General features: G+C 38.0%; 2 protein-coding genes across 2 annotated transcripts; both read left to right on the top strand.

Annotated features, from left to right (window-relative positions):
* Positions 1-1,634: 1,634 nt before the first annotated feature.
* LOC127425610 (potassium/sodium hyperpolarization-activated cyclic nucleotide-gated channel 2-like) lies at positions 1,635-14,824 on the top strand. Its single transcript, XM_051671774.1, has 8 exons — positions 1,635-1,886; positions 2,303-2,836; positions 8,138-8,570; positions 9,456-9,617; positions 10,122-10,340; positions 10,427-10,573; positions 11,078-11,318; positions 12,400-14,824. Exons 2-8 carry the CDS (start codon positions 2,313-2,315, stop codon positions 12,612-12,614), a joined length of 1,941 nt encoding a protein of 646 aa, XP_051527734.1. The 5' UTR covers positions 1,635-1,886; positions 2,303-2,312; the 3' UTR covers positions 12,615-14,824.
* A 2,876-nt stretch (positions 14,825-17,700) lies between these two features.
* Positions 17,701-24,818, top strand: LOC127425617 (NADH dehydrogenase [ubiquinone] flavoprotein 1, mitochondrial-like). Its single transcript, XM_051671794.1, has 11 exons — positions 17,701-17,782; positions 18,893-19,075; positions 19,159-19,241; positions 19,564-19,734; positions 19,911-20,094; positions 21,009-21,198; positions 21,555-21,767; positions 22,101-22,267; positions 23,085-23,166; positions 24,280-24,425; positions 24,555-24,818. Exons 2-11 carry the CDS (start codon positions 18,899-18,901, stop codon positions 24,630-24,632), a joined length of 1,491 nt encoding a protein of 496 aa, XP_051527754.1. The 5' UTR covers positions 17,701-17,782; positions 18,893-18,898; the 3' UTR covers positions 24,633-24,818.
* Positions 24,819-26,909: the final 2,091 nt, after the last annotated feature.

The following is a 26,909-nucleotide window of genomic DNA, read 5'->3' as shown; positions in this document are numbered from 1 at the left end:
TCAGGTCTATCAATATATTGAGGTTATACACTGATCATCCACAACATTAAAACCACAATCCACTCTGTCCAGCAGAAAGGGGACTTATTAATACTGGCAGGTGATTTTAATGTTGTGGCTGATCGGTGTATTTTGGCTATAACAAGGTAATTTATTATAATTACAATAAATACTTATCTGAATTTTTATATTTTTGTAATCCTAAATACAGGGTTGGGGAGTAACGGAATACATTTGACAGGATTATGTATTTAAAATACAAATATAAGTAACTGTATTCCGCTACAGTTACAATTTAAAGGGTTGGTAATCAGAATATAGTTTCATTCAAAAAGTATTTTGGTTACTGTAGACTACTTTGCATTTTGTTATCATTTGTTTTATTTAATATTTAGTCTATTCAGTTGGAAATCATTTATCCATATAAATTATGTGATCCGAGGAGTGCTTGAACAGCGGTGAAACACTTTCTTTTGATTTGTTACATTCATATGAGCAGACAGAGGGCGCTTTCACATGGTTATGCGTGAAAAGACATGCATATGTTGCCAACTTACCCTTTGGGAGCTTAGTAGAGAGAATCCATAAGCGACCAGAAAAAGATGCCATTGTGTACACTCTTTGGGGCTATTTGAAGTTTGGAGCAGCAGAAATAGTTAACTTGTCATGTGAACATTTGGATTTATGCTAAGCTAAAATGCCATTTCTACTCCTTTTACATGCACCTATTATCAGTCACGATTATATTTTTTTCTATCAAGAAAATCCATGTTTGATCAAATTGTTTTCTATAGCAAGACCTTTGATATTAGGGCAAAGATGCTCTCCTTCCACCAGAAAATATAGTCCCGGCAGTAAACAGAACATTGCTAGGCAACAAGAATAACTGTCATCTATGGGTGCTGCGGAGTGATACAAGTTCCGTGAAGAGGTCAGAGCTGTGTTTTATCATGAATAAAGCACGGCTGTTGACCAATCGGCATCCAGGGCCGGAACTGTCTGTTTTATAACTTGTTTTAGAAGCAACACTGCATAAGATATTTAGGATTTTTGCAGAGAATGTATTTTTAATATAAGTGTATTTTATATTACTGTAGCCTACTGCCATTTTTTCACCTGTTACTAACTTTAGTCAAAACGAGTGAAAAAAAAAATCTGTGCTGAAGAAGTAATCTAAAGTATTTAGATTACGTTAATGACCTTGAATAATCTAACAGAATATGTTACAAATGACATTTTTCAGCATGTATACATTTTAAAAGTAACCCTCCCAACCCTGCCTAAATACAGCATAATTTATTTATAAAAGCTGTCCGCCACATCAGTCTAGGAGAGTATTAAAACTGACTGTGGACCCGGTGAGACGTATGCACACACCGTGCTCAGGTAAATACACCTGTGTACCTCCAGCGTATTTCGTGTCCTCTAGCACAGGTTGGTCCCGCCCATTTCCTCCCCAGCTGGGCCGCTCAGGTGTGACGCTGTGTCTCCTACCTGTTCATACAGACATCTTATTTAACAGATAACACGCAGGTGTCAGCAGAGAGGGAGATAAAGATACCGCCTGCTATCAAGAAGCCGATTATACTCAAACCTCTGCAGGTTTCATCGCGGTCTTTGTGTCATAGCGGACGCGTAATTTGGCGACGCTCTAATAACAGGACAACCCGCGCGCTCATTCTGGGGAGATCTTGTCAACGTATACGATGTTGTATACATGAAAAGTGTATATGGGATAATAATATTGACAATAAATGTACTTATTCCCAGTGGAACATTCCAAGGGCGGATGAATTGCGCAGTGAGGAACGTCCTGTGCTTTTGGCTACTTGGAAGTTTTTGGATCACTCAAGAGTCTGGCGATGTCGTTGTGATTTTGCGACCTGGTAAACTTTTATATTTTTAACATTTATTTGACATGGTATGTGTTTTTAAGCGAGATATTCGTTCGTCTCAAGATTGCATAATGTTTTTGGGAAAGATTTTTGCTTTCAAACCAAATTTAGTTGATGCGTAAAGGAGTCAAATGCGCATTATGAAGATTTAAGAGAAAATAAAACATACATAAAAGTAAATATTAAAGTGAAAATATTTTTTTTTCTTGTTTATTTGGACTTTTTGAAAGGTTTTCATATTTAAAACAGTATTTTGTGTGTGTTGATTAAAAATTTTTTAGACACTACATTTAGAAAACATCAGGATCTACACTGTCAGATTAGGAAACTATGATGTTGTCATTCATTAATTTATAAAATTTTGGGCAAACATTCCTTTTGTCACTCTGAACACGTGTTGACATCAGACTCTGAATTATGGATGGAGATGGACACCTTGGTGTTGGCAGACCCAGTGCTTCATACGGTGACTCTAAACTACGCACCAGAGGTAGCTTCTCCCTACCTAGCTTGCGTTCTTCTTCAAGGACTTTTGGAGAACGAGTTGGAGAGGAGGTAAGCAGAAGGCTGTTGTCCAATATGAATCACCACCAGGAACGAACAGACTTGGGCACCAATCCCACCTCAAAATCCCTCGAGGTTACAGCACGGTTGGATGGCACGACTGAAACAACCACTGTAAACACATCCAGTCCACCTCGCTTGGACAAAGCCATGCACGAACCAACAGGGCCTACGAGAGACCCCCCACCATCCGAATCAGAGGAGAGGGTCTTCTCGAACCAATCCACATTTCTCCAGAGACAATTCAGCTCCTTGCTGCAGCCAGGTGTGAACAAGTTCTCCTTGCGAATTTTCGGTAGTGCAAAGGGTGTAGCAGCCGAGCAGGAGCGGGTCAAGTCATTTGGGGTGTGGATTATACATCCATACAGTGACTTCAGGTGAGTGACACAGGGGAAAGGGAAAATGTGACTAGGCAGATACAAGGGATGTTGTTTATGATGGTGGAAACTGAGCTAAGTTGTTGAGAATGTCATTGTAAAGTGTTAGAGAAATGTACTAACCCCTAATCCTTAGTATAAAGCTTCGGCGCTCAAATTGTGTGGCTTGTTGAGGATAGGTGTGCTGTTACGTTTTTTAAGTGATCAGATTTATGATTTTATCTCTTGGTGGATGATGAAATGGGTGACAAAATCTCAGACTTACATTGAAGGAGGGTCCCGAGCCATATCTAGGGAACGGAATGTCATAAAGACTTAGGGATGGACTCTTTTGACTTGGGCAACCATCCAGAACACCCTAGCAACAACATACACACTTTAACACACCGTCAACAAACAGAAAACCACTCAGCTTAGCAATCACATAGCAACACTCTGGCAGCCACTCACTCACTAGCATTGTGGTATTGATTATTTCACAGGCAAGTGTAATGGGAGCCAGCTGGTACATGATAGTTGTGCTGTAAGTGTAAACACTCCCCTGGCCTCAAGAGGCGCACTAGCAACTGACAATAGAGGCTGTAGCCTTAAGTCTCCTCGTTAGCGAGCCCGCCTCCCATGCCGACTGATGTCAGTTCGAATCCCGCTCGGAGCAGGTCGAGCAGGACCAGTAACAGTGGTGCCGTGACCCAGTTGTGAGGTTTAGGGGAGTGAGTGTAATGGGAGCCAGCTGGTACGTGATAGCTGTGCGGTAAGTGTAAACCTCACTCCCCTGGCCCCAAAAGGCGCACTAGCAACTGACGTTTGAGGCTGTAGCCATTAGCCTTCTCGTTAGCACGCCCGCCTCCCATGCCAGTTAACGCCGGTTCGAATCCCGCTTGGAGCGGATCAAGGTTACATGAGCACCACTTATGTTTTCCTCAGATAATGTGAAAATCTGGCTCAATGTATGTTATGAGGGATTATCACAAGGATACATCTTGAAATTAAACTGAGCAATACCTTTCATTGCTACATTGTTAAAATGTTTGGACCCACTTTATATTAGATGTCTTTAACTACTATACTTATACAATTAATACAATGTACTAAATATGTAATACATGTTGTTGCATTGTATTTATATTTCAAGTATCTGCATTTAATGTAGTTACACTGTTAAACTTACCCCTAATCATAAACCTAACCCTAACCCTAAACCTACCCATACCTCAACCTCAGTAGCAGCAAATGTGAATTTTGCAAGAATTTTGCAGAACAAAATATAGTTACACAATAAATACATTGTTTTGTATATATTTTAATGTTTGTACATTCAGTAGTAGTTAAAGACACCTAATATAAAGTGGGACCAAATGGTTTGTCAGGTAACCTAAAAATGTGCTTAATGTGGTAACATTCAAGGCACAAATATTATTTAACATCGCTAAATACCAATGAAAGTAAAGGAATCTTCCAGGTTAATCAAAGGTAATATCAATCAACAGCATTTGTGATATAAGGTTGATTACATAAAAAAATTATTTTGACTCATCTCTTGTTTATTTAAAAGAAGGTAAAAGTTGTGGTTACAGTAAGGCACTTACAATGGAAGTAAATGGAGTCGGTCCAAAAATGTTAAAATACACAGTGTTTCTGAAGTATAGCCTCGATACTGAAACATTATACGTTAATGTGATTTTAGTGTGATAAGTCAATTGCTTATCTTATCTGTGTAAAGTTATTTTCAAAAATACAAATTTGTTGTCATGGAAACATGACGCCAGGAAACCCTGTAATCTGGTAAACGCTGTAACAACGGTAAATCCCAGAATTTTATCACACAAAAAAAAAATCATGTTAACACGTATAACATTTAAACACTGTGTATTTTACTGTTTATGTACTGGCCCTATTCACTTCCATTGTAAGTGCTTTACAGTAACCGCAACTCTTGCTTTTTTTTTTTTTTTTTTAAGTGGATTAAAGTCAAGTATAAATAATTTTTTGAGGAAATCAACATTATGCCACAAATGCTGTTGATTAAACTTTTGTTTAAAGCTCAGATCAGGTAGAAATAGTTCCTTAAGATACCAGCAGCATGTATCATTTTTTTTTTTTTACAGTGTATCAGTAATTATAAAAACAAGGTCAACAAACACTTAAGCCACATATCAGGTCCTTAAAACACACCTTTCAATCACTATTGATCAGCACAATGCTACACAGGGCATCCCATTACTATGCTTTCCTTATAGAGTTACCATCAGCCAGAAAGGGTATCAGATATAGATAGTTACAGTGTGTCAGGTTGATGTTCTTTGTCTGTAATAAGTGCACAGAGAAAGCAGCTAGATTTAAAGGGATAAACGGATTGTGTTTTTAGCAAGAGACAATTCGTAACAGGATCTTAATCTCCACACTTGTTTCAAACAAAATTGTTTGCTCATGGTCTTTGCATAATCATATTTTTTTGCATGACCTGGTTATCAAAACCAACATATTTGAGTCTCTAATCTAATCTACATGAATTTGGCTCTGCTATCATTTGTTTTAATGGGCCAAAATTGTCCTTTAGCTACAGCCCTTAACAAATGCTTGAGTCACTATTCTTGCTTTATAAACAAAGATAAAATGCATCTTAAATTTCCAGGTGCAGTTACTGCCCATAGTGTTGTGTTAATTCTTATACTAAAACCCCATATTTACAGATTACAGAACATGCTTTTTTAATACTAGGATTTTGGAATTTGTACACAGGAATTTTGAATCACTACCAAACCTATACAGCCTTCTTGTTTAACAGATGGGTGTTGATTGTCTCCTACTATAATTAAGCAATACATGAGATGCCCTGCTATATTGTTAGGTGTTGTTAAATAAGCATGACACAAAACACAGTGGCCTTGAGTTCCTTATTCCCTTTTTTTTGTTTGAAAATAAAAAAAACTCTTTGTTTTGAGCGACCCACCACAACAATGTTACTCAACCAATGGCCTGAGTTGGTGGCAGAACTATCACTTTGACCAACGGCAGACGGGGGCTGTATTCAGAAAGCTGTTTTGAAAACAAAGTTTTTTTTGTAATTCCATTTGGTGGCACTAGTGGTACAGAAATTACATCAGCTTTAAAATATATATATATTTTTTACTCTGCAAATTCATTGCATTTCTTCAGCTAGAAGTTATAGTCCCTGAATTGTAAATTTACCTAGTGCTATGGTTATTAGCTGACCTATAAGTAATGCACAGCGATATAGTTTGTTGAACAAATTTTCTGCATCATAGCTGTTACTATAAGCACAGTATTGAATTGACCAATCAGCATGGAACAATAGGATTCTGTTTTATAATTATCTACACTCACTGAGCACTTTATTAGGAGCACAATGGTCCTAATAAAGTGGTCGAAGTGGACTTCTGCTGTTGAAGCCCATCTGCCTCAAGGTTCGACATGTTGTGCATTCTAAAATGCTATTCTGCTCACTACAATTGTACAGAGTGGTTATCTGAGTTACCGTAGCCTTTCTGTCAGCTCAAACTAGTCTGGCCACTTTCCGTTGACCTCTCGCATCAACAAGGTGTTTCCATCCGCAGAACTGCCGCTCACTGGATGTTTATTGTTTTTGGCACCATTCTGAGTAAACTCTAGAGACTGTTGTGCATGAAAATCCCAGAAGATCAGCAGTTACAGAAATACTCAAACCAGCCCGTCTGTCAACAACAATCATGCCACGGTTGAAATCACTGAGATCACATTTTTTCCCCATTCTGATGGTTGATATGAACATTAACTGAAGCTCCTGACCCATATCTGCATGATTTTACGTATTGTACTGCTGCCACATGATTGGCTGATTAGATAATCGCATGAATAAGTAGGTTTACAGGTGTTCCTTATAAAGTGCTCAGTGAGTTTATATTGACTTTTGGTTACACTATTGGTTGGGGACATGGCACCTCTGACCTCACAAAATCTGCCGTGCTCTAACAGTTGAGCTACAGAATGTTAGATGTGAGAACATTAATGTTACATCAAATCCCCTTTATAAAGATGCCCAGCAGTCAAGAGAAACTTTGAGTTTGTCTGACACTGATTATACAACCATATTGCTTTCCTTCTTAGCATGAGAACATAACAAGTAATAAACTTCAAAACTATAGAGAAGGCTACAGTATATTCAAGTACAAGGTCAAAGGTCATCAAAAGCCACAAGTTGACTCACACTGCTTTAAAAAAATATGATCACAGGTGGAAACTTCAAACCACAGAGAGCATATTTGGGTAGCATGCACACAAGACTGCATATCCAGTTTAGACAGTCACATACCGAACATTCACAACCACTTCACTAATTGCTTTCTCCATTAACATTGAATGGAATGTTTTACAGCAATTATGATGCAACCTGACGTAATTGATCTCTTTGATGAAGGCCACAGAATACTTACAGTATTATAATGATTAGCCACTCCTGTACTTAACTTTTAAATACTTGTACACCTTTTAAATCAAACTTTATCTTCATATTAATGTTTTAGTTCAAATAAAATAGATGGCCAGGTGTCTTTACAGATCCACATTTCTAGAATCTTTAGAATTGTTTATCACCGCACTTCTGGGGCTGATTAAATTTGTTTCCTCGAAATTCACAGAATGACCCCATAGAACGCCGCCTCTTTAAGTTACAGGGGCAGGCCTGCTAGAACAACCTGGGGTTAAATGTCTTCCTCAAGGACAAAATGGTGATAGTTCACAGATCGTCCCTTGCAGTTCAGAACCTTGCAGGCTGAACCTTGTGTTTAGAGGTCTATAAACCACCAAGCTACAATTTATGGCTTTTAGTCCATGTCTATTAGCTTTGAGGCCATCAATATGCTAGTGTACTCAGAAAGGTGACAGAATTAATACACCAAAAGTATTGATGACTCATCTTACCCTTAGGGGCATTTACAAATCTCTGTCCAATAAAGAAACTCTCTAGAATAAGAATTTCCCTCTTATTGCCACATGCCACCGACAAGCATTTGCGAGTAGCAAATCAAATATGTCAACACAGGAAAGAAAACTGCTTGTCAAGTCACTTCATTGGGTCTTATTTGTAGTTTACGATAACTTTAGCAACTCTACGCATTGTTAATAATTTTAGCAATTCTATGTTGTGGAGTTTAGAAGTGACATTTGTTTGTAAACAACATCAAATTACATACAAAAGAGCAAAATTATTTAGCATTTGGATTACAATAGTTGCATTTATAGATTTTAATGTACATACTCCAGAATCTACTCTTAGTTCCTTATATCATGCATCTTCACAAACAGGTTCTATTGGGACTTCATTATGCTTTGCCTGATGATGGGCAACCTTGTCATTCTACCATGGGGAATCACTTTCTTTGAAGATCAGAACACGCTGCCATGGATCACCTTCAATGTGGCCTCCGACACTCTCTTCCTGGCCGACCTCGTCATCAACTTTCGTACTGGCATTATGGAGGGTGACAATTCCCAGATCATCCTGGACCCGCAAGTGATCCGTCGGCATTACCTACGAGGCTGGTTTCTGGTGGACTTCATCTCCTCCATCCCAGTGGACTACATCTTTCTGATTGTTGATATAGAGTCCCGCCTTGAGTCAGCAGAGGTGTACCGCACCGCTCGGGCATTGCGCATTGTCCGCTTCACCAAGATCCTCAGCCTGCTCAGATTATTGCGCTTGTCCAGACTTATCCGGTACATTCATCAGTGGGAAGAGGTGAGCAAATAAAGGGACAGAGAAGAGGAAGAGATAAGAATAGAGGATATCAAGACAAGTGATCTGTTCCAAATGCTAGTGAACTATCTACTTAGACATTGTAGGGCGTCATAGGCACACTACCAAAGCGAAGGCTTTTCTGCAAGATACTGTAGGTAGCATAATTATGCTGCCCCCAAAAAGACCTAATTTTAGCCCAAATCTAAAGCAGCATTGCAGTAATCCTTCACAGAGAAGACAATCCCTGAAGGCATTATGATGAGCTTAGTGAAAAAAATCCATCCAAGTTGGTGGATGTGGGGAGAAAAATAAAAAATAGTTCAGTGTAATTAAAAATGGATAATTGTACTTTTTTTGCATGTTCTTTATATTTTTATGCTTATTAAGAGAATCACGCATTGTATCTCTGTTGGAATCAATTGTGAGTCCAGTCTTCTGTGCTTTACGTGAGGAGCACTATTTGTATGACACAGAGTTCCTGCCTATGTAGAGCATTCCAAGTCAGTCTTTAATGAGGTTCCATGATGGATAGGATGCTGCCTTAAAAGTCAGCTGTCTATGTAGGCAGCGAGGCAGCTAACTAGGTTTTGGAACAGAGCTAAGGATAGTAACAAAGGAAAGAGAGCCTGAGAAAAATTAGAAAAAAGTTGAAGAGGTAAAAGATTTAAACAGTAAGCAGTGCAAGGATGCTCTTCTAGTGAGCTATGACAATTCAAAATCTTTTGCCCCAGACCCACATAATATGCCCTACAAAGCTGATCTATAGCATGGCCTTTAAAACATTTGGTGCTATTTTTTCCTCATTTCAGGGAAGAATGACTTGTGCAGGAGAGAAACATAATATATTGCATAAAATGATTTTGCAGCTATTACTAATTTTTACAGATATTCCATATGACCTATGATCTAGCAAGTGCAGTGGTTCGCATAGTGAATCTGATTGGAATGATGCTGCTGCTGTGTCACTGGGATGGCTGCATGCAGTTCATGGTACCCATGTTGCAGGACTTCCCGTCAAACTGCTGGGTCTCCAAAAACAACATGGTGGTATGTAGGAAGAATGTGTTTGGGGATATTGGGAAGATGTACTTGTAAACATAAAGTCTTGATCTTTTAAAGGTGCACTCAGTAATTTATTTCATTTGCCGTCTTGGACTTACACTGACACCTAGAGGCCTGAATGCAGCATCATTCAAACAAAATAGTTTTAGACAGCATTATAGAAATTCACTATTCACAGTCAGCAATGATTAATCTAATCCATGTGTGAAAATGTCCAATAAGATGGCAGTTACTGAGATTAAGCGAGTGGTATTGGACTGGTCATGTGATTCTAACATGGCAGCCCCCATGAGGGGACCTCTCCATGTAAATTAAAACAGCTTTTATATGGTTACTGATATGATCTCATGTGAGTAGGCATGATTTTATACATATGTTTCAAAATTACATACATTTCCTCACGATTAAAACTTTTAAAACAAGGAAAAAATTAGAGAGCACCTTTAAATTTGGGTTTAAATTGGTGACGTCTTGGTCCTTGTCTGTCAGAATGCCACCTGGGACGTCCAGTACTCTTATGCCCTCTTTATGGCCATGAGCCATATGCTGTGTGTTGGGTATGGAGCTCAGGCACCTGAGGGACCAACTGATGTCTGGATGACTATGATTAGCATGATTGTTGGCGCCACATGCTACGCCATGTTTTTGGGCAATGCTACCAACCTGGTCCAGTCATTGGATGCCTCCCATCGTCAGTACCAAGAGAAGGTACTAATTGCTCACAAATACTTTATATGAATTTTTTAGATTGGCTTTGTAACAAGTCCCTTTGTTTGTTCATTGGTTTGCAACAGTATAAGCAAGTGGAACAGTACATGTCCTTCCAAAAGCTGCCTGCTGACATGAGACAGAGGATTCATGATTACTATGAGCATCGATTCCAGGGCAAGATGTTTGATGAGGAAAACATCCTTGGAGAACTCAGTGACCCACTCAGAGAGGTTCTCTTACCATTTCTCTTACTTATCCTCTCCTTGTTTTGGTTCAAAAAAGTTACACTCTTTTCAGTTAAAAGGGATAGTTTACCCAAAAATAAAAATTCTGCCATCATTTACTCACTCCCATGTCATTCCAAACCTGTTTGACTTTCTTTCTTTCGTGGGACACAAAAGGAGATGTTTGGCAGGATGTTAGCCTTAGTCACCATTCACTTTCATTTCATCTTTTTTCCACACAATGAAAGTTGTCAGTGTTCCTCTGAACTTCTGTATTTGATCAACTTTATCACTCATCACAGTCTTTTGCTTTCATTTCTCACTTCACCTTCCATATTTTCTTTGCATTTCTCACATTTGACAATTCCTCATCCATCTAGTCCTAAATCTTCGGTCAATGAACCTTTAGCTGCTAAGAACTGAACTGCTCAAAGTTTCCTCAATGGGATGGATTAGTAGATGGTGTAATAGTAATCCTAATCCATTTTGTATTTTGTGATTGACCTGCAGGAGATAGTGAACTACAATTGCCGCGGGCTGGTGGCTAACATGCCACTCTTTGCAAATGCTGATCCTCACTTCGTCACAGTGCTCCTCACAAAGTTGCGCTTTGAGGTCTTTCAGCCGGGTGATATGGTCATCCGTGAAGGGACGATTGGGCGTAAAATGTACTTCATCCAACATGGCTGTGTCAGTGTGATCACTCATGACAATAAAGAAATGCAACTTAATGATGGCTGCTACTTTGGGGGTGAGTTTGATACGTCACCATGATTTTGCCAAGATGATTCTTGGACCAATAACATTTGATGGTCCTGGAACAACATTGTAGTCTAGAAAGTCCTAGTCTTAACCCTATCCCTAACCTTTACTCTAAATGTGAACTACACCTAAATGATAGGTTGATAAACTGTATTGTGAAGTAGTTTACTAAATGTAGCGACGCTTCTAACTTAAAGGAAATGTTCACCCAAAAATTCTCTCATAATTTACTCACCTCTTGCCATCCCAGATGTGTTATGACTTTCTTTCTTTTCCAGAACACAAACAAAGATTTTTAGAAGAATATCTATGCTCCGTAGGTCCATACAATGCAAGTGAATGGTGACAAGAACTTTGAAGCTTGAAAAAGCACATAAAGGCAGCATAAAAGTAACCCATAAGACTCCAGTGGTTAAATCCATATCTTCAGAAGCGATATGATAGGTGTGGGTGAAAAACGGATCAATATTTAAGTCCTTTTTTTATTTTTTATTATTAATTCTCCTCCCTACTCAGTAGGTGGCAATATGCATGAAGAATGCAAATTAGCAAAAACAAAAAAAAATTATATTTTGAAAATAAAGGTGAAAGTGGAGATTTATAGTAAAAAAAGGACTTAAATACTGATCCGTCTCTTACCCACACCTATCATATCGCTTCTGAAGACTGATTAAACCACTAGAGTCAAATGCATTACTTGTATGCTGCCTTTACATGCTTTTTGGATCTTTAAAGTTCTGGCCACCATTCACTTGCATTGTATGGGCTTACAGACCTGAGATATTTTTCTAATCTTCTAAATCTTCGCTTGTGTTCAGCAGAAGAAAGAAATTCATATACCTCTGGGATGGCACAAGGGTGAGTAAATTATGAGAGAATTTTCATTTTTGGGTGAATTATTTCTTCTATTCTGCATTGCATGAATTTAATGAAAATAGGGTGTTTTTTTACCACTTGAATTTTTTGACAAATTTGGTTGTAGAATTTTGATCCAAAACTGATTAAAACTGAATGCTTGATATTTAAAATGTAAAATGTGAATGTAAAATCTGTTCCTCTTCCTTTTTTAGAAATATGTCTACTTACCCATGGACGTCGTACAGCCAGCGTCAGAGCAGATACCTACTGCAGACTTTATTCACTCAGTGTGGACAGCTTTAATGAGGTTTTGGAAGAGCACCCATTAATGAGAAGAGCGTTTGAAAGCGTAGCTGTGGACCGCCTGGATCGAGAGGGAAACAGCATTGTGTATTCACAAAAAACCATGGATGATGATGGGGACTGACAGATTTTTTGCGCGATATCTTCTGCTCAACTTGGTGAACCTTGACTTACCAGAGACCCACTGATAAATCATCAAAATTAATGCAGAAAGAGTGGAGGAAAGTGTTACAGTGTTCACATAAGCACCTTTGCTACATGAATTGACTTTAATGATGTTGTATAGTTGCAATATAGGGTGATTTATCTATTCAAATGTTTTTTATTCTTCCTTTGACAGTGCAATGCATAAGGATATCAAAATAAGCAATACCTGTCCAGTAGTTCTAATAATGTTTGGTTGTCTATTGAGATACTGAATCTATAATTTACTTCCATTTTGATGGTTTGTTAAGTAGTTAGCAGGGACTTTGCACAACATGCTACGCAAAACAATATCTATGCAGCAGTATATTACAATACAGTAAAATTAGAACAATACAACATAATTAAATGAACATAGACATGGTTCACAAAGACCCCGAATGTTTTGACTGTTACCGTCTCCTACTCACCTATAGTTTCAAATAATAGTTGTTTTTAGTCCGTTAGACCTAATTAATTCCTCCTTGAACATTTTGCATTGAGCAAAATATCTCAAAGATGGACTTAACTTACCAAGTACATCTGTTTAATAGAGGTAGACTGATATATCGGTTTACCGATTAATCTGTGCTGATAGTTGCTTTTTGGAACTATCGGTTATCTGCAAAAATCTATGTCGATAGTTGCTGGTAGTTTTTTAAAATCTTTTTGTCATTTAAAAATAAGAGTCCTGGTGTGTTTCTGGCTTGTTTATACTTAAAAATCTCACATTATACAACAAATCTGATTATTGGGATTTTGGTTGAACAAAAAACTGCATCTGGGATTTTATTCATTTTGGACTCTTTGTCTTTGCCCGCCATAGTAAAGAAATAATTATTATTTTTCCTTTACATTCTATGTATCGATTTTAAAAACTATCTGCCGATTAATTGGTTATCGGCATCAGCAAAATCCACTATGGGTCGACCTCTACTGTTTAATAGCTGTTTAGCTCTTTTTTTCACCCAAAAATAACAATTTTGTCATTTATACACCATTTTGCTTCATACATTCTTTCCTCCATAAAACACAAAAGGAGATTTTAGGTTGGAGATTTTCACTTTAATTGTAATATGCAATGACAGTAAATGGTGACTGATGCTGTCAGCTAACAGCTTTTTTGTTTCATGGTAGAAAGTCATAAGGATTTTTAACAACATAAAGGTGAGTTGAAGATCTCTAGATGTACAACGGATGCCTGCTGGAGGCAAACAAATAATCAAATCATGTTAAATAAAAAAAAATTACATGACGTGATAAGATCATACATGTGTCAATCTGCTATCTGGATCAACATTGACCATTTAAGAATAATAGTAGCAAAAGATGTCTGCTAACAGAGCTGGTACAGCCTGTCCAATGTCCTCTTCACTTTGAATAAGTATTAAGCAATGTGAGTCATATAATCACTGATTAAACTAATTGTGTTCTGCCCTGATGCAGAATAATCAGTCATGAAGAAACTAACCCTTTAGGAAAAGAATGTTTTCAATTGTCAAAAAGCAAGTAATATATAAAGTTTTAACTATATTTTGTTAGTACATTTTCTACTCTGCTGTGTGATGGGAAATTTAAACACCACACAATCTGATATCACTGACTGTGATGACGATGATTGTGAAGCATGTTGACAGTTATGGATACAATATTGGAATTATAAGAACATCTAAGAGCAACGTGATTTGAAGAATACGTTTATTTCCTTCACATTGTAATATTTATGTACTGTAATATAATTTTTCTAAATAGAAATGCTAATATGATGAACTGTTTAAGTCAAATATGACTACATTACTAAAGTGCTGTTGGAGTTTTCAGAAGCTCTTCTTTCGGATACAACTTTATGTATACATGGTCTCTGTAGGTGTCTGTCCTGTAATTAATAAACAGCTGCACAGTAAGATGCTGTGACGATTGCTACCACTATAGGTTGCAATAAAGATTCTTCCCTGAATACATAAAGATACAGTGCTTACTAAAATACACCCTAAACTACTTCATTGTTAATGTATCATAGCGTTTAGATGAATATTCAGTTCACTTGCATGATTCTTTATTGTTCATGTCATTCAGTTACACAAAAAGGCACTGCTTTATTACTTCCAGCGAATTACAGTTTGTTTCAATTAATTGTATCCTACAAAATAAAATGACATTTTATACTCAATACAGTGATTTTGTGCTGTTACTCAGGGCTAAAATGATACAACAGACAAATTTAATAGGAACGTGCTCTACTTCAGTGGCCCAAACAGTATTTGGACATTTAAACTTAAGGAACACTAAAAATATATGAATATCATTGTATTAGATAACAGTATATCAAACCAAGTGGCATCTGCAAACAAATGATGCTAGATCTTTTCTCAAAATAGCTAGCCTACATTTTTTAGAGACATTTGAGGTACTTTTAGTTTGTATGAAGTCAGTTCACACATTCTGAACGGTATATCTAGTATTTTATAATTCATAGATTATTTTAAAATAATAAAAAATATTTTTGTGAAATGTTTTCCCCTGATGGCACAAGTACATCACTCAGATGTCTATTTGATCTGTGTTTTAATCTGTAAGATGTACTTTTAAGACATGCTCATCTGCAATATGTCTATAAGGCATATCCTCTTGGATATTAAAAGGACATTCAGCAGATATCTTTGAGATGTTTATGATTTAGAATGTACAGTACTATGCAAATGTTTAAGGCACATAAGATGTTCCACAAAAACATTTTTGTCTTAAGATGGTTATTTATATCTTCAGTTTTAGTGTGTCAATAGGAAATATACATTTTAAACTCCCAAACATTCCTTTTGCAAATAGAATAGAAGAACAGGGAGCCCTGCAACAGGTGGCATGATCCCCAAAGAGCCCCCCACTGAACATCGAGTCTGTCTGGGATTACATGAAGAGACAAAAGCATTTGAGACAGCATAAATAGAAGAACTGTGGAGAATTCTCCAAGAAATTCTCCTATCTGCCAACAACCAAGAAAAACGGTGTCCAGGTGTACCAAGGAGAACAGGTGCTGTTTTAAAGGCAAAGGTGGTCACACCAAATATTGATTTAGCTTTTTTTATGTTTACTGGACTTTGTATGACATTAACTGATAAATTGAAAACTATTCATGGTATTATTTTTGAAGAAATCCTCACTATGCAACATTTTAACAAGTGCCTAAAACGTTTGCACAGTACTGTAAGTAAATCTGCTCTTTTTAAGATGTTTATTAGAATGCAATCCTTTCCCGATGAAACACTCTTAAACAGACATCTCGGAGATGTACATGTGAAATATGGGTTAATTGAAAAATGTCCTGCTACAGTGTTGTGAAAAGATATTTGCCCCCATCCTGATTTCTTCTGTTTTTTTGTATATCTCAGCAGCATGAAGTTGGCTAAAAGGTCTCACCCAGTAGCGCACTATGCCAAGGTCAAAAGAAATTCCAGAAATTATGGGGAAAAAGGTGATTGAAATACATCAGTCTGGGAAGGGTTACAAAGCAATTTCAAATGCTCTGGGGCTCCAAAGAACCACAATAAGAGCCATTATCTCCAAATGGAGAAAACTTGGCACAGTAGTTAATCTTCCCAGAAGTGGCCGACCTTCCAAAATTCCTCCAAGAGCACAGCGACGACTCATCCAGGAAGTCACAAAAAAGCTAAGGACAACATCCAAGGAACTGCAGGCCTCTCTTGCATCAGTAAAGGTCACTGTTCATGACTCCATTATCAGAAAGACACTGGCCAAAAATGGCATCCATGGAAGAGTGGTCAGGCGAAAACCACTGATAACCCAGAAGAACATTAAGGCTCGTCTGAATTTTGCCAAAACACACCTTGATGATCCTCAAAGCTTTTGGGAGAATGTTCTGTGGACTGATGAGTCAAAAGTGGAACTATTTAGAAGACAGGTGTCCCATTACATCTGGCATAAATCAAACACAGAATTTGACAAAAAGAACATCAAACCTACGGTCAAGTATGGTGGTGGTAGTGTGATGGTGTGGGAATGCTTTGCTGCTTCAGGGTCAGGGCGACTTGCAATAATTGAGGGAAACATGAATTCTGCTCTCTACCAGAAAATCCTAAAGGAAAACGTCCCGTAAATTAAATCTCAAACGCAACTGGATTATGCAGTAAAACAATGATACAAAGCATAGGAGTAAGTCCACCTCTGAATTGCTCAAAAGAAGCTAAATTAAAGTTTTGGAGTGGCCTAGTCGAAAACCTGACATGATCCCGATTGAGATGCTGTGGCAGGACCTTAAACGGGCAGTTCATGCCCGAAAACCCTCCAATGTGGCTGAACTAAAGCAGTTCTGCAAAGAAGAGTGGGCCAAAATTCCACTACAGCGTTGTGAAAGACTGATCTCCAGTTATCGGAAGCGTTTGTTTGCAGTTGTTGCTGCTAAAGATGGCACAACCAGCTATTAAGTTTCAGGGGGCAGTTTGTTTTTCAAATGGGTGATATAGGCGTTGGATAAATTTTTTGTTTCAATTATATATATTTGAAAACCGTACTTTGTGTTTACTCAGGTTGCCTTTGTTTTATGTTATATCTCGTTTGAAGATCTAAAACAGTTTAGTATGAAAAATGCACAAAAATAGAAGAAATCAGGAACGGGGAAAATACTTCTGTAAAATACTTGGTTTGGTATTTTGTAAAGCAAACAAATTCATACATTTTAAGTGTTTAATTGTCCAAATACTTCTTGGGGCCACTATACTGTAGAATATCCTACCTTATATTGCACACAATATGAAATACAGGATGAGTAAAAGCTAGTCCCAATCTTTTTAGCCCATAGATTCATTTATCTCCTCTTTTCTTTCAAAGGCAATGTGATATGCTATAACAACAAAGCTTTGATGGAGATTTATATAGTGTCTTAACCTCTACATTTGTAACAGATACACTTACCAAACGAAGGGCTTTGAATTAAAGATGAGGTGGGTGGACCAAACTCAGGCTTTTATAACCACTCATATTACCTGTACAACAGCGCCTCCACAAACCTTCAGTTTAAATCCATTATTTCATCCGGGTCGGCCGCTGAATTACTTCCGCTCTGTATTTTATAACAACAGATCTGAGATCACGAAGGTAAGCAGCGCTTTGATCCCTTCCCCTTTTCACTTGTGTCCATTTTTTTATTTTTTATTTTTAAGTTTGGTCCTATAGATTGTTGTTACTGAATTGCATATGTCTGCCATAAGTAAATGAAGAGAGAAACGTTATGCAGTGTCTAAATCCCACTAATGTCACAAGAGTGAATGTGGAGGTCACTGCGGCACGAGTACATCTTAAACGCGCTTAAAATGTGTTTCATGCTTAAAAGAAGTTTGACTAGTGTGCTATTATAATATTGAGATGGAGTCCCCGTGTTGAACTCCGTAACTTAATTTGAGAGACAATTATCTTCATTTAACTCAATGATCTAAAGTTAACTTGCATTTTGAGGGCTAAGTTTACAATATGAATGATCAATATATAAAGTGTAGATAAACAGACTTATGCAAAATAGTGTTGCAACGGGGCCAAAGAGTGTTTTGTTTTGTATGTTATATTTCTGTATCAGGCAGCTGGAATGAGCTGCGAAATCTCTCTAATATCAATAGAATTCATTTCCAATAACTTTAATGTGATTTTTCATTAAGTGTCTTTAAGAAAGGGCATATGGAGTTGTTATTAAATAGTGTACCACGAGGTACAACCTTTTTATTCTTTTATACCCCCCGCCCCCCCCATCACACTCAGCCCAATTTGACATCTAACATTTTCAGAAAAGATAAAAAGAGAGATATGAAGAGCTTTGCATTTATTAACTCAAAAAATAAAATACAATTCTATAGCAATTAATAAAAGTGGTCATTCTGCCAAGTGTCAGTTCCAAAATCTAGCGACAGCCTTGTCAGTGAATAGTGCGTCCTATTTTCAGATATTTTTAGTACTCAGTGTTCATCAAATTTCTGTCCTATTTTGTGTACATCTTATTTGCTATCATTGAATGATATCATTTTATGTCTGTATTATATCATATATCAGTATTATATAAGTCATTGGCCACCCCGTTGTTTTGATATTGCTGTCAGCATTGGCCATTTAAAAAAAACCAAAAATAATAATAATTAAAAAAAAAATTTGGATTTCACTCATTTCAGTGAGAGGTGTTTTGCTAACCTTTCATGCTCAATGTTTTATCTTCTTTTTCAGATTAGGATGTTGTCCTGTCTCGGCTGTCCTTTGCTTAGCCGGGTGCTGAGCACTGGGGCGTCACGAGCCCCGGTTGCCCTGGCTGCAGCCAGTGCATCACGCAGCCCTGCAGCCGCTGCTGCCACCACTGCTTTACCCACAAGCTCCATGGCACTGGTGCGGTACAACAGCACTACTCAACAGGTAGCTATTCTCAGAAAGCACTATTAATCTACTGTATGCATAACTGGTGATCAGTTAGGCTATAATCAGTTTGTGTCACACAGGAAAAACCAAAAAAGACCAAATTTGGGCCCCTCGCTGACCAGGACAGAATATTCACTAACTTATATGGGCGACATGACTGGAGGTAAACATCATCAATATGCCCCTTTACATCTCATCTAATTGTATAAATGTTATATATGTATATTAAAAGGTATAGTTTTTTACAATCTTCAATAGCAGTCAACAGATTCTACACAGACAACTAAAGATAGTACAATAAAATAGTGAAAAAAAGATCTTGTCTAGGTTGTTTGTGATAGCCATTATTATAGATTTCTAGTCACAGATGTTAGTATCAGTAGCTTTTTAAATGGTTCAGTTCCTATGTAATGGTCTAATTCAAGAAATAGTTTTAATCGAGATACACAGGATTTGAATCAGATGAATCATTCCCTGTATCTCAGGCTGAATGGTGCCCTGAAGAGGGGAGACTGGTACAAGACCAAGGAGATTCTTGATAAAGGAGTGGACTGGATCCTGAATGAGATCAAAGTGTCTGGCCTGCGTGGCAGAGGAGGTGCTGGATTCCCTACTGGGATGAAGTGGAGCTTCATGAACAAGCCCAGTGATGGCAGGTAGGTTTATATCACAAACTTATTTGATTTAGCCATTTCTTACATCACCAGTAGCTGTTGATGTAAAAGAATTGCTGTGAATGTCTGTTGAATGCCCAGAAAAATGCTGCACATCTCGTATCCTTTTGTTAGTAGCCTGATCAGATCAAGACATTTGATTTTCTTTGTCTTCTCAGACCTAAATATCTTGTGGTGAATGCCGATGAAGGAGAGCCCGGAACCTGCAAGGACAGAGAAATCATGCGCAATGATCCCCACAAGCTGATTGAGGGCTGCCTGATTGCTGGTCGGGCGATGGGAGCACGCGCAGCCTACATCTACATCCGAGGAGAGTTCTACAATGAGTCGTCTAACCTGCAGGTGAGAAAACGAGTACCATATTTTTTGGAATATAGGTTGCGTTCTTTTTCTTCATTTTAATTGATGTTGGCCGGTCAAACACACTGCACACCAAAACACATATGCTTAAACGCAAACAGATGAAAACATCAGTCATACAGATGATAGTGGCATTTAAAGTAGCTTATTCAGAATATTTTGCCTTTACAAATTATTTCATGCAACCAGTTAAAATATTCTGTTCCACCATAACATTATTTTTCTAACAAACTCTAGACCGCTGTCAAACGAAACTCCTCACTTCCCCACAAAATGACGTTTCATCACACTCCTAGTGAAAACATTCAGTCAGTGAACGAGACTATTAGTGCAAAGCAAATAGGGTTGCAAATATGAGAAATATCCTTGATCGGCAGTCATTAACTTTAAATGGACAGTTCACCCAAAAATGAAAATTCTCTCATCATTTACTCACCCTCATGCCATCCCAAATGTGTATGACATTCTTTCTTCTGCAGAACACAAATATTTTTAGAAGAATATCTCAGCTTTGTAGGTCCTCACAATGCAAGTCAACAGGATCCAGAACTTTGAAGCTCAAAAAAGCACATGAAGGCAGCATAAAAGTAATCCATACAACTCCAGTAGTTAAATCAATGTCTTAAGAAGTGATATGGTAGGTGTGGGTGACAAACAGGTCAACCGACCCTTTGCTAAGCTACGCTCCCTTTGGTTACCGCGGCTCGCACTGACAAAGAATGATTGCAGTGAATGGTGCGGTTTTTGGCCAAATATTCTCATAACTGAAATTGATAATATTCTTACGTGGGCTGGAACGAAGAGTGACACTGTAAAGCATATTTATCTGATGTTTTTTGTCAAATAAATAAAATTACACAGCATTTAGCATTGTGTTTCTGTGTTGTTTCACTCAGGTTGCCATTAATGAGGCCTATGCAGCAGGGCTTATTGGCAGGAATGCATGTGGCTCAGGTTATGACTTTGACGTTTTTGTGATGCGCGGTGCTGGGGCGTACATCTGTGGAGAGGAGACGGCTCTGATCGAGTCCATTGAGGGCAAACAGGGGAAACCTCGTCTGAAACCTCCTTTCCCTGCTGACGTGGGTAAGTTGGAAATTGCAGACACGGCTAAAGCAAGTCTTTGTATGGTCTTGTTAGTTTGAACGATTTTTCTTTTACGTTTAAGTGATCTGTAATAGCTATATAATCATGATCAATTGTAAGTACAACTGGTCGTTTCGGACACATATGTAAACTTTACTATGCCCAAAAGTCTCTAATAGAGCCTATGGAAGGTTGCGAGCTCCGCAATTCATTGAGGGAGCAACCACAAAGCTCTGATATAGAATAGAGCGTTTAAAAGAATGTGCATAACAAATTGGATAGCAACTCGATTGATCAAGATGCATAAAGTGATTAAATTGGTCCTGAAAATCTGAACTGTTTATGGTTTGTTGCAGGTGTGTTTGGCTGTCCAACAACCGTTGCCAATGTTGAGACAGTAGCTGTGGCACCAACCATCTGCCGTCGTGGTGGCACATGGTTTCTGAGTTTCGGCCGAGAAAGGAACTCTGGCACGAAGCTCTTCAACATTTCTGGTCATGTCAACAACCCCTGCACGGTAGAAGAAGAAATGTCCATTCCCCTGAAAGAACTGATCGAAAGGCATGCAGGTACATCACATTGACGTCACTTTCATACTGTGTCTGGATATATTCTTTCACAGATCAGGCCTTATCACCCAAAAATGCTCAATTCTGTCATCATTTACTCACCCTCGTGTTGTCCCAAAGCCTTATGACTTTCTTTGTTCTGATGAACACAAATGGAGATGTTAGGCAGAATGTTAGCCTCAGTCACCATTTACTTTCATTGCATCAATGAAAGTGAGTGGTGACTGAGACTGAACAGTCTGCTTTCCTTTTGTGTTCCATGGACGAAATAAATTTATACAGGCTTGGAACAATGGAACAAAAGTTTAGCAGTAAATCTTATGCTCTCCGTAGGTGGCGTTCGTGGTGGTTGGGATAATCTCCTTTGTGTTATTCCTGGTGGCTCTTCCACGCCACTGATCCCACGTCATGTGTGCGAAGAGGTTCTCATGGATTTTGATGGCCTCGTTCAGGCTCAAACTGGCCTTGGCACTGCTGCACTTATTGTCATGGATAAATCGGTGAGTTTCTCTGTAAATCAATAGAGTTCAATCTCGTTTTGTTACTTTCAGTGATTCGGAGACTTCAAATGGATGCTGTAATAATTCTCACAAATTATTAGTTGCAGTTCTGTGATAATGATACACATGGCTTGCTTCAAGTTCACTGACTTAAGCTGATCTGAATTCAGTGTAGCTGCCAAATTGAAAATCATTGTCCTCTATGATATATAATAAACATACACTCATTGAGCACTTTATCAGGAACACTATGGTTCTAATAAAGTGCCCGACATGGTTTTCTGCTGTTGTAGCCCATCCGCCTCAAGGTTGGACGTGTTGTGCATTCTGAAATGCTATTCTGCTCACTACAATTGTACAGAGGGGTTACCGAGTTACCGTAGCCTTTCTGTCAGTTCGAACCAGTCTGGCCATTTTCCGTTGACCTCTCTCATCAACAAGGCGTTTCCATCCACAGAACTGCCGCTCACTGCATGTTTTTTGTTTTTGGCACCATTCGGAGTAAACTCTGGAGACTGCTGTGAAAATCCCAGGAGATCAGCAGATACAGAAATACTCAAACCAGCACGTCTGGCACCAACAATCATGCCACGGTCGAAATCACTGAGATCACATTTTTTCCCCTATTCTGATGGTTGATGTGAACATTAACTAAAGCTCCTGACCCTTATCTGCATGATTTTATGCATTGCACTGCTGCCACACGATTGGCTGAGTAGATAATCGCATGAATAAGTAGGTGTACAGGTGTTCCTAATAAAGTGCTCAGTGAGTGTATTACTGACTTTTTATAAATAAAATTCATGTTCCTTCACAGACTGATGTAATCCGAGCAATTGCCCGCTTAATTGAATTCTACAAGCATGAGAGCTGTGGGCAATGCACTCCTTGCAGAGAGGGTAAGAAACTAATTGATATCCATGTGATACCCTGTTATGGTATAGTATGCAGCTACCTGATAACCGCTTTTTTCCCTAATTTGGAATGCCCAATTCCTAATGTGCTTTTAAGTCCTTGTGGTTGCGTAGTGATTCGCCTCAATCCGGGTGGTGGAGGACGAATCCCAGTTGCCTCCACGTCTGAGACCGCCAACCCATGCATCTTATCACTTGTTGAGCGCGTTGCCATGGAGACATAGTGCGTGTGGAGGCTTCACGCCACCCACCGCGGCATCCACGCTCAACTCGCCACGCACCCCACCGAGAACGAACCACATTATAGTGACCATGAGGAGGTTACCCCATGTGACTCTACCCTCCCTAGCAACCGGGCCAATTTGGTTGCTTAGGAAGCCTGGCTGGACTCACTCAGCACGCCCTGGGATTCGAACTAGCGAACTAGCGAACTCCAGGGGTGGTAGCCAACGTGCTTTACCACTGAGCTACCCAGGCCCCCCCTGATAACTGTTTTTAAGATAAACGCAGAACGAACTGCAAGGTCTTGTTAAAGGTGCACTCAGTAATTTTTTCCACATTAAAAAAGTTGAACTCCTAAAGACATGAATGGTAATTTCGCAATATATGTAGGAAATCATGACAACTCATTAAAATGAGACTCCAGTCATATCAGTAACCTTATAAAAACTGTTTTATTCTACATGGAGAGGTCCCCTTAACATGGGGACTTCCATGTTAGAATCACATGACCAGCCGAATACTACTCGGTAACCGTCCTGTTATTTTACACTTTCACTCATTGTTTAAAGTAATCATGGCTGACTGTGAATACTTATTTCTGCAATGGCATCTGAAATGATGCTGCATCCAAGCCGTTAGGCATCATTGTGCAAGATGACACGAGGACAAAAGTTACTGAGTGCACCTTTAAAGAAGCATGATTGTTTCATGACATGAAAGTTGTTAAATTACTGTTATTACCTGTACAATAAATGTGTTTTAAGTTCTAATTTGGTACACAATTATTGTCATTAATTGTTAAATGTAATTATGTGAATACAGATTTGTGTTTATATTTACATGATGTACTAAACATTTACCTTATTTGTTGCTCAGGAGTGGACTGGATGAATAAGATGATGTGGCGCTTTGTGAAAGGTGATGCACAGTTAGCAGAGATTGACATGATCTGGGAGATCAGTAAACAGATTGAGGGCCACACCATCTGTGCACTGGGCGATGGAGCCGCATGGCCAGTTCAGGTATAGCCAGAAAACCGAATACTGAATAGTTATTTTTCATTTATTCAGAAACCGATTAAAATTGGATTCATTTAAATAATTTTTTGTTTGTGATGGAACATTCATATATTTGTAATTTTTTGTTCTCAGGGATTGATTCGTCACTTCCGCCCCTTGATGGAGAGCAGAATCGCAGAATTCAAACAGGAGCAGCAGGCCCGTGCTTGAAGGCCACCCGTCTGCGTCCATTCTCGCTCATCCTGTCATTAATTGTTATTTAAGTAAAGCCTACATTGTCTATCGCTCACTGATATGTAAACTTTTATCTGCTGGCAACCTCCTTGTGTTTCCAACATATATCAGGGGCATTTAATAAAAATGAAATAAAGTTCTTTGAACCTTAAAAAAGCAGAATCTGTTCCACCATGATGATTGACCCAACATCATACTCTTGATTGTGGATAGCTTAGGAGAAGAATTAAGAGTGAAAAACAGTTGGAGAAAATACATAATCTATTTACAATAACCTGCAGTGAGGAGGTTATGGTTAATGTAATTAAATCCCATAATGATGTTAATGTTGTTATTATTAACTAATAATAATGAAATATTACACTGTAAAACCTATTTGTGTAAATAAATGTGTTTCATGGTCTGGGGTTAAAACTGGCCATGTTTATTGTATTTTGGATACAGACAGCTTCTGAATGGCCAATAGTTGGGAGAAAGTAGGTTTTAGAAAAGTGATTCCTGATATTCCACAAAGAACAGGATGGCGATGCCAAGATAGCATGTAAAAACAAAGATGTTTGTTCACAGTGATGTTTTATTTACAATCAGGTGTTTTGGTAGGAGTTCTTGGAACAATTTCTGCTACTTAAAGGAATATTCCGGGTTCATTACAAGTTAAGCTCAATCAACAACATTTGTGGAATAATGTTGATTACCACAATTTATTTAGACTTGTCCCTCCTTTCCTTTAAGAAAAAAGCAAAAATCTGGGAAGCAGTTACAATGGAAGTGAATGGAGCCAATCTGTAAACATTAAAATACAGTCTCAAAAGTATAGCCACAAGATGTAAACAATATGTGTGATAAAATTGTTTTATTAACTTTTCTATGTAAAGTTAAATCCAGTTTTAAAACTTCGTTGCCTTGACGATGTAATGCCGTAAACCCTAAAACCCCAAAATGACTCAAATTATACACAAGTTTTAACTAAGAATTAATGTTAGTGCTTTTATAAAATTATAAGCTTTATATTTCTGCATTTTAACCCTCCAAAAATTGGCCCCATTTACTTCCACTGTTCTTTAAGTGCCTCGCTGTAACCTCGATTTTTGCTTTTTTAATTTTTTACATTTTTTTTTAAAGAAAAGGAGGGACAAGTCGAAATAAATTTTTGTGATAATCAATATTATCACAAATGTTACCAGTTGAGCTAAACTTGCATTGAATCCGGAATATTCCTTTAACTAATAAACTCGTTCCACACATAACAACTAACAAATTTTTACTCTTTTTTTAAAAATGTTTTTTTTTTTTACTAAAAACAGAAAAGCAAAACACTATACTCCAACCATTTTTGGTGTAATTATGTTAAATCTAATTAGATGATAAAGCAAATTCCTTAAATTGAATTTTTACACTGTAAACACTTGGGGCCGTTCACGCCAAATGTGTTTTTTTTTTTGTTTTTTTTTCAATTTGCGTCTGTGATTGCATAAAATAATCCAGTGTAACTTTGCCAGAGATTCTTCTTAACCAATGGTAGAATGATTTGTCTGCAAAATGCCTTATCAGATTGTCCTATCAGTCTGACATGAAGGGGTAGGATGATTTGTTATGAAGTTTTTCATCTATACTCCCTGGACAGATGTTTCAAAGTCACCTAAAAAACAGATGATAATATAAAATTGAAATAAGATTAGTTATTGAGATAATTTATAATCATGCAGAACAATAATAAAAAGAATATTAATGTTAATAAAAACATCATTCAACAATTAAATCATGCAACAAAGAGGCACATAATACAAAACATGCAAAACATTAAAATGAGATATTATTAATAGAAATATGGACTAAAGACCACATTGTGCTGGATTCTAAAACACTAACTGAAACATGCAGAGCAGAAGCACAGACATAAAAAGCATGCACAGTATATAAAATACATAATACAGCTTGTAATTCAAATGATACAGGGAAATACACTTTTATGAACTATTTGTATTTTTTATTTTTTTCTCCCCAATTTGGAATGCCCAATTCCCAATGCACTCTAAATCCTCGTGGTGGTGTAGTGACTCACCTCAATCCGGGTGGCAGAGGATGAATCTCAGTTGCCTCCGTGTCTGAGACCGTCAATCCACGCATCTTATCACGTGGCTTGTTGAGCGCCTTACCGCAGAGACATAGTGCGTGTGGAGGCTTCATGCTACTCTCCGCAGCATCTACGCACAACTCACCATGTGCCCCACCGAGAGCAAGAACCACATTATA

The sequence above is a fragment of the Myxocyprinus asiaticus genome, chromosome 34 (genome assembly GCF_019703515.2).
Source record: "Myxocyprinus asiaticus isolate MX2 ecotype Aquarium Trade chromosome 34, UBuf_Myxa_2, whole genome shotgun sequence".
NCBI lineage: Eukaryota > Metazoa > Chordata > Actinopteri > Cypriniformes > Catostomidae > Myxocyprinus > Myxocyprinus asiaticus.
This window is presented reverse-complemented; position numbering and strand designations above follow the sequence as displayed.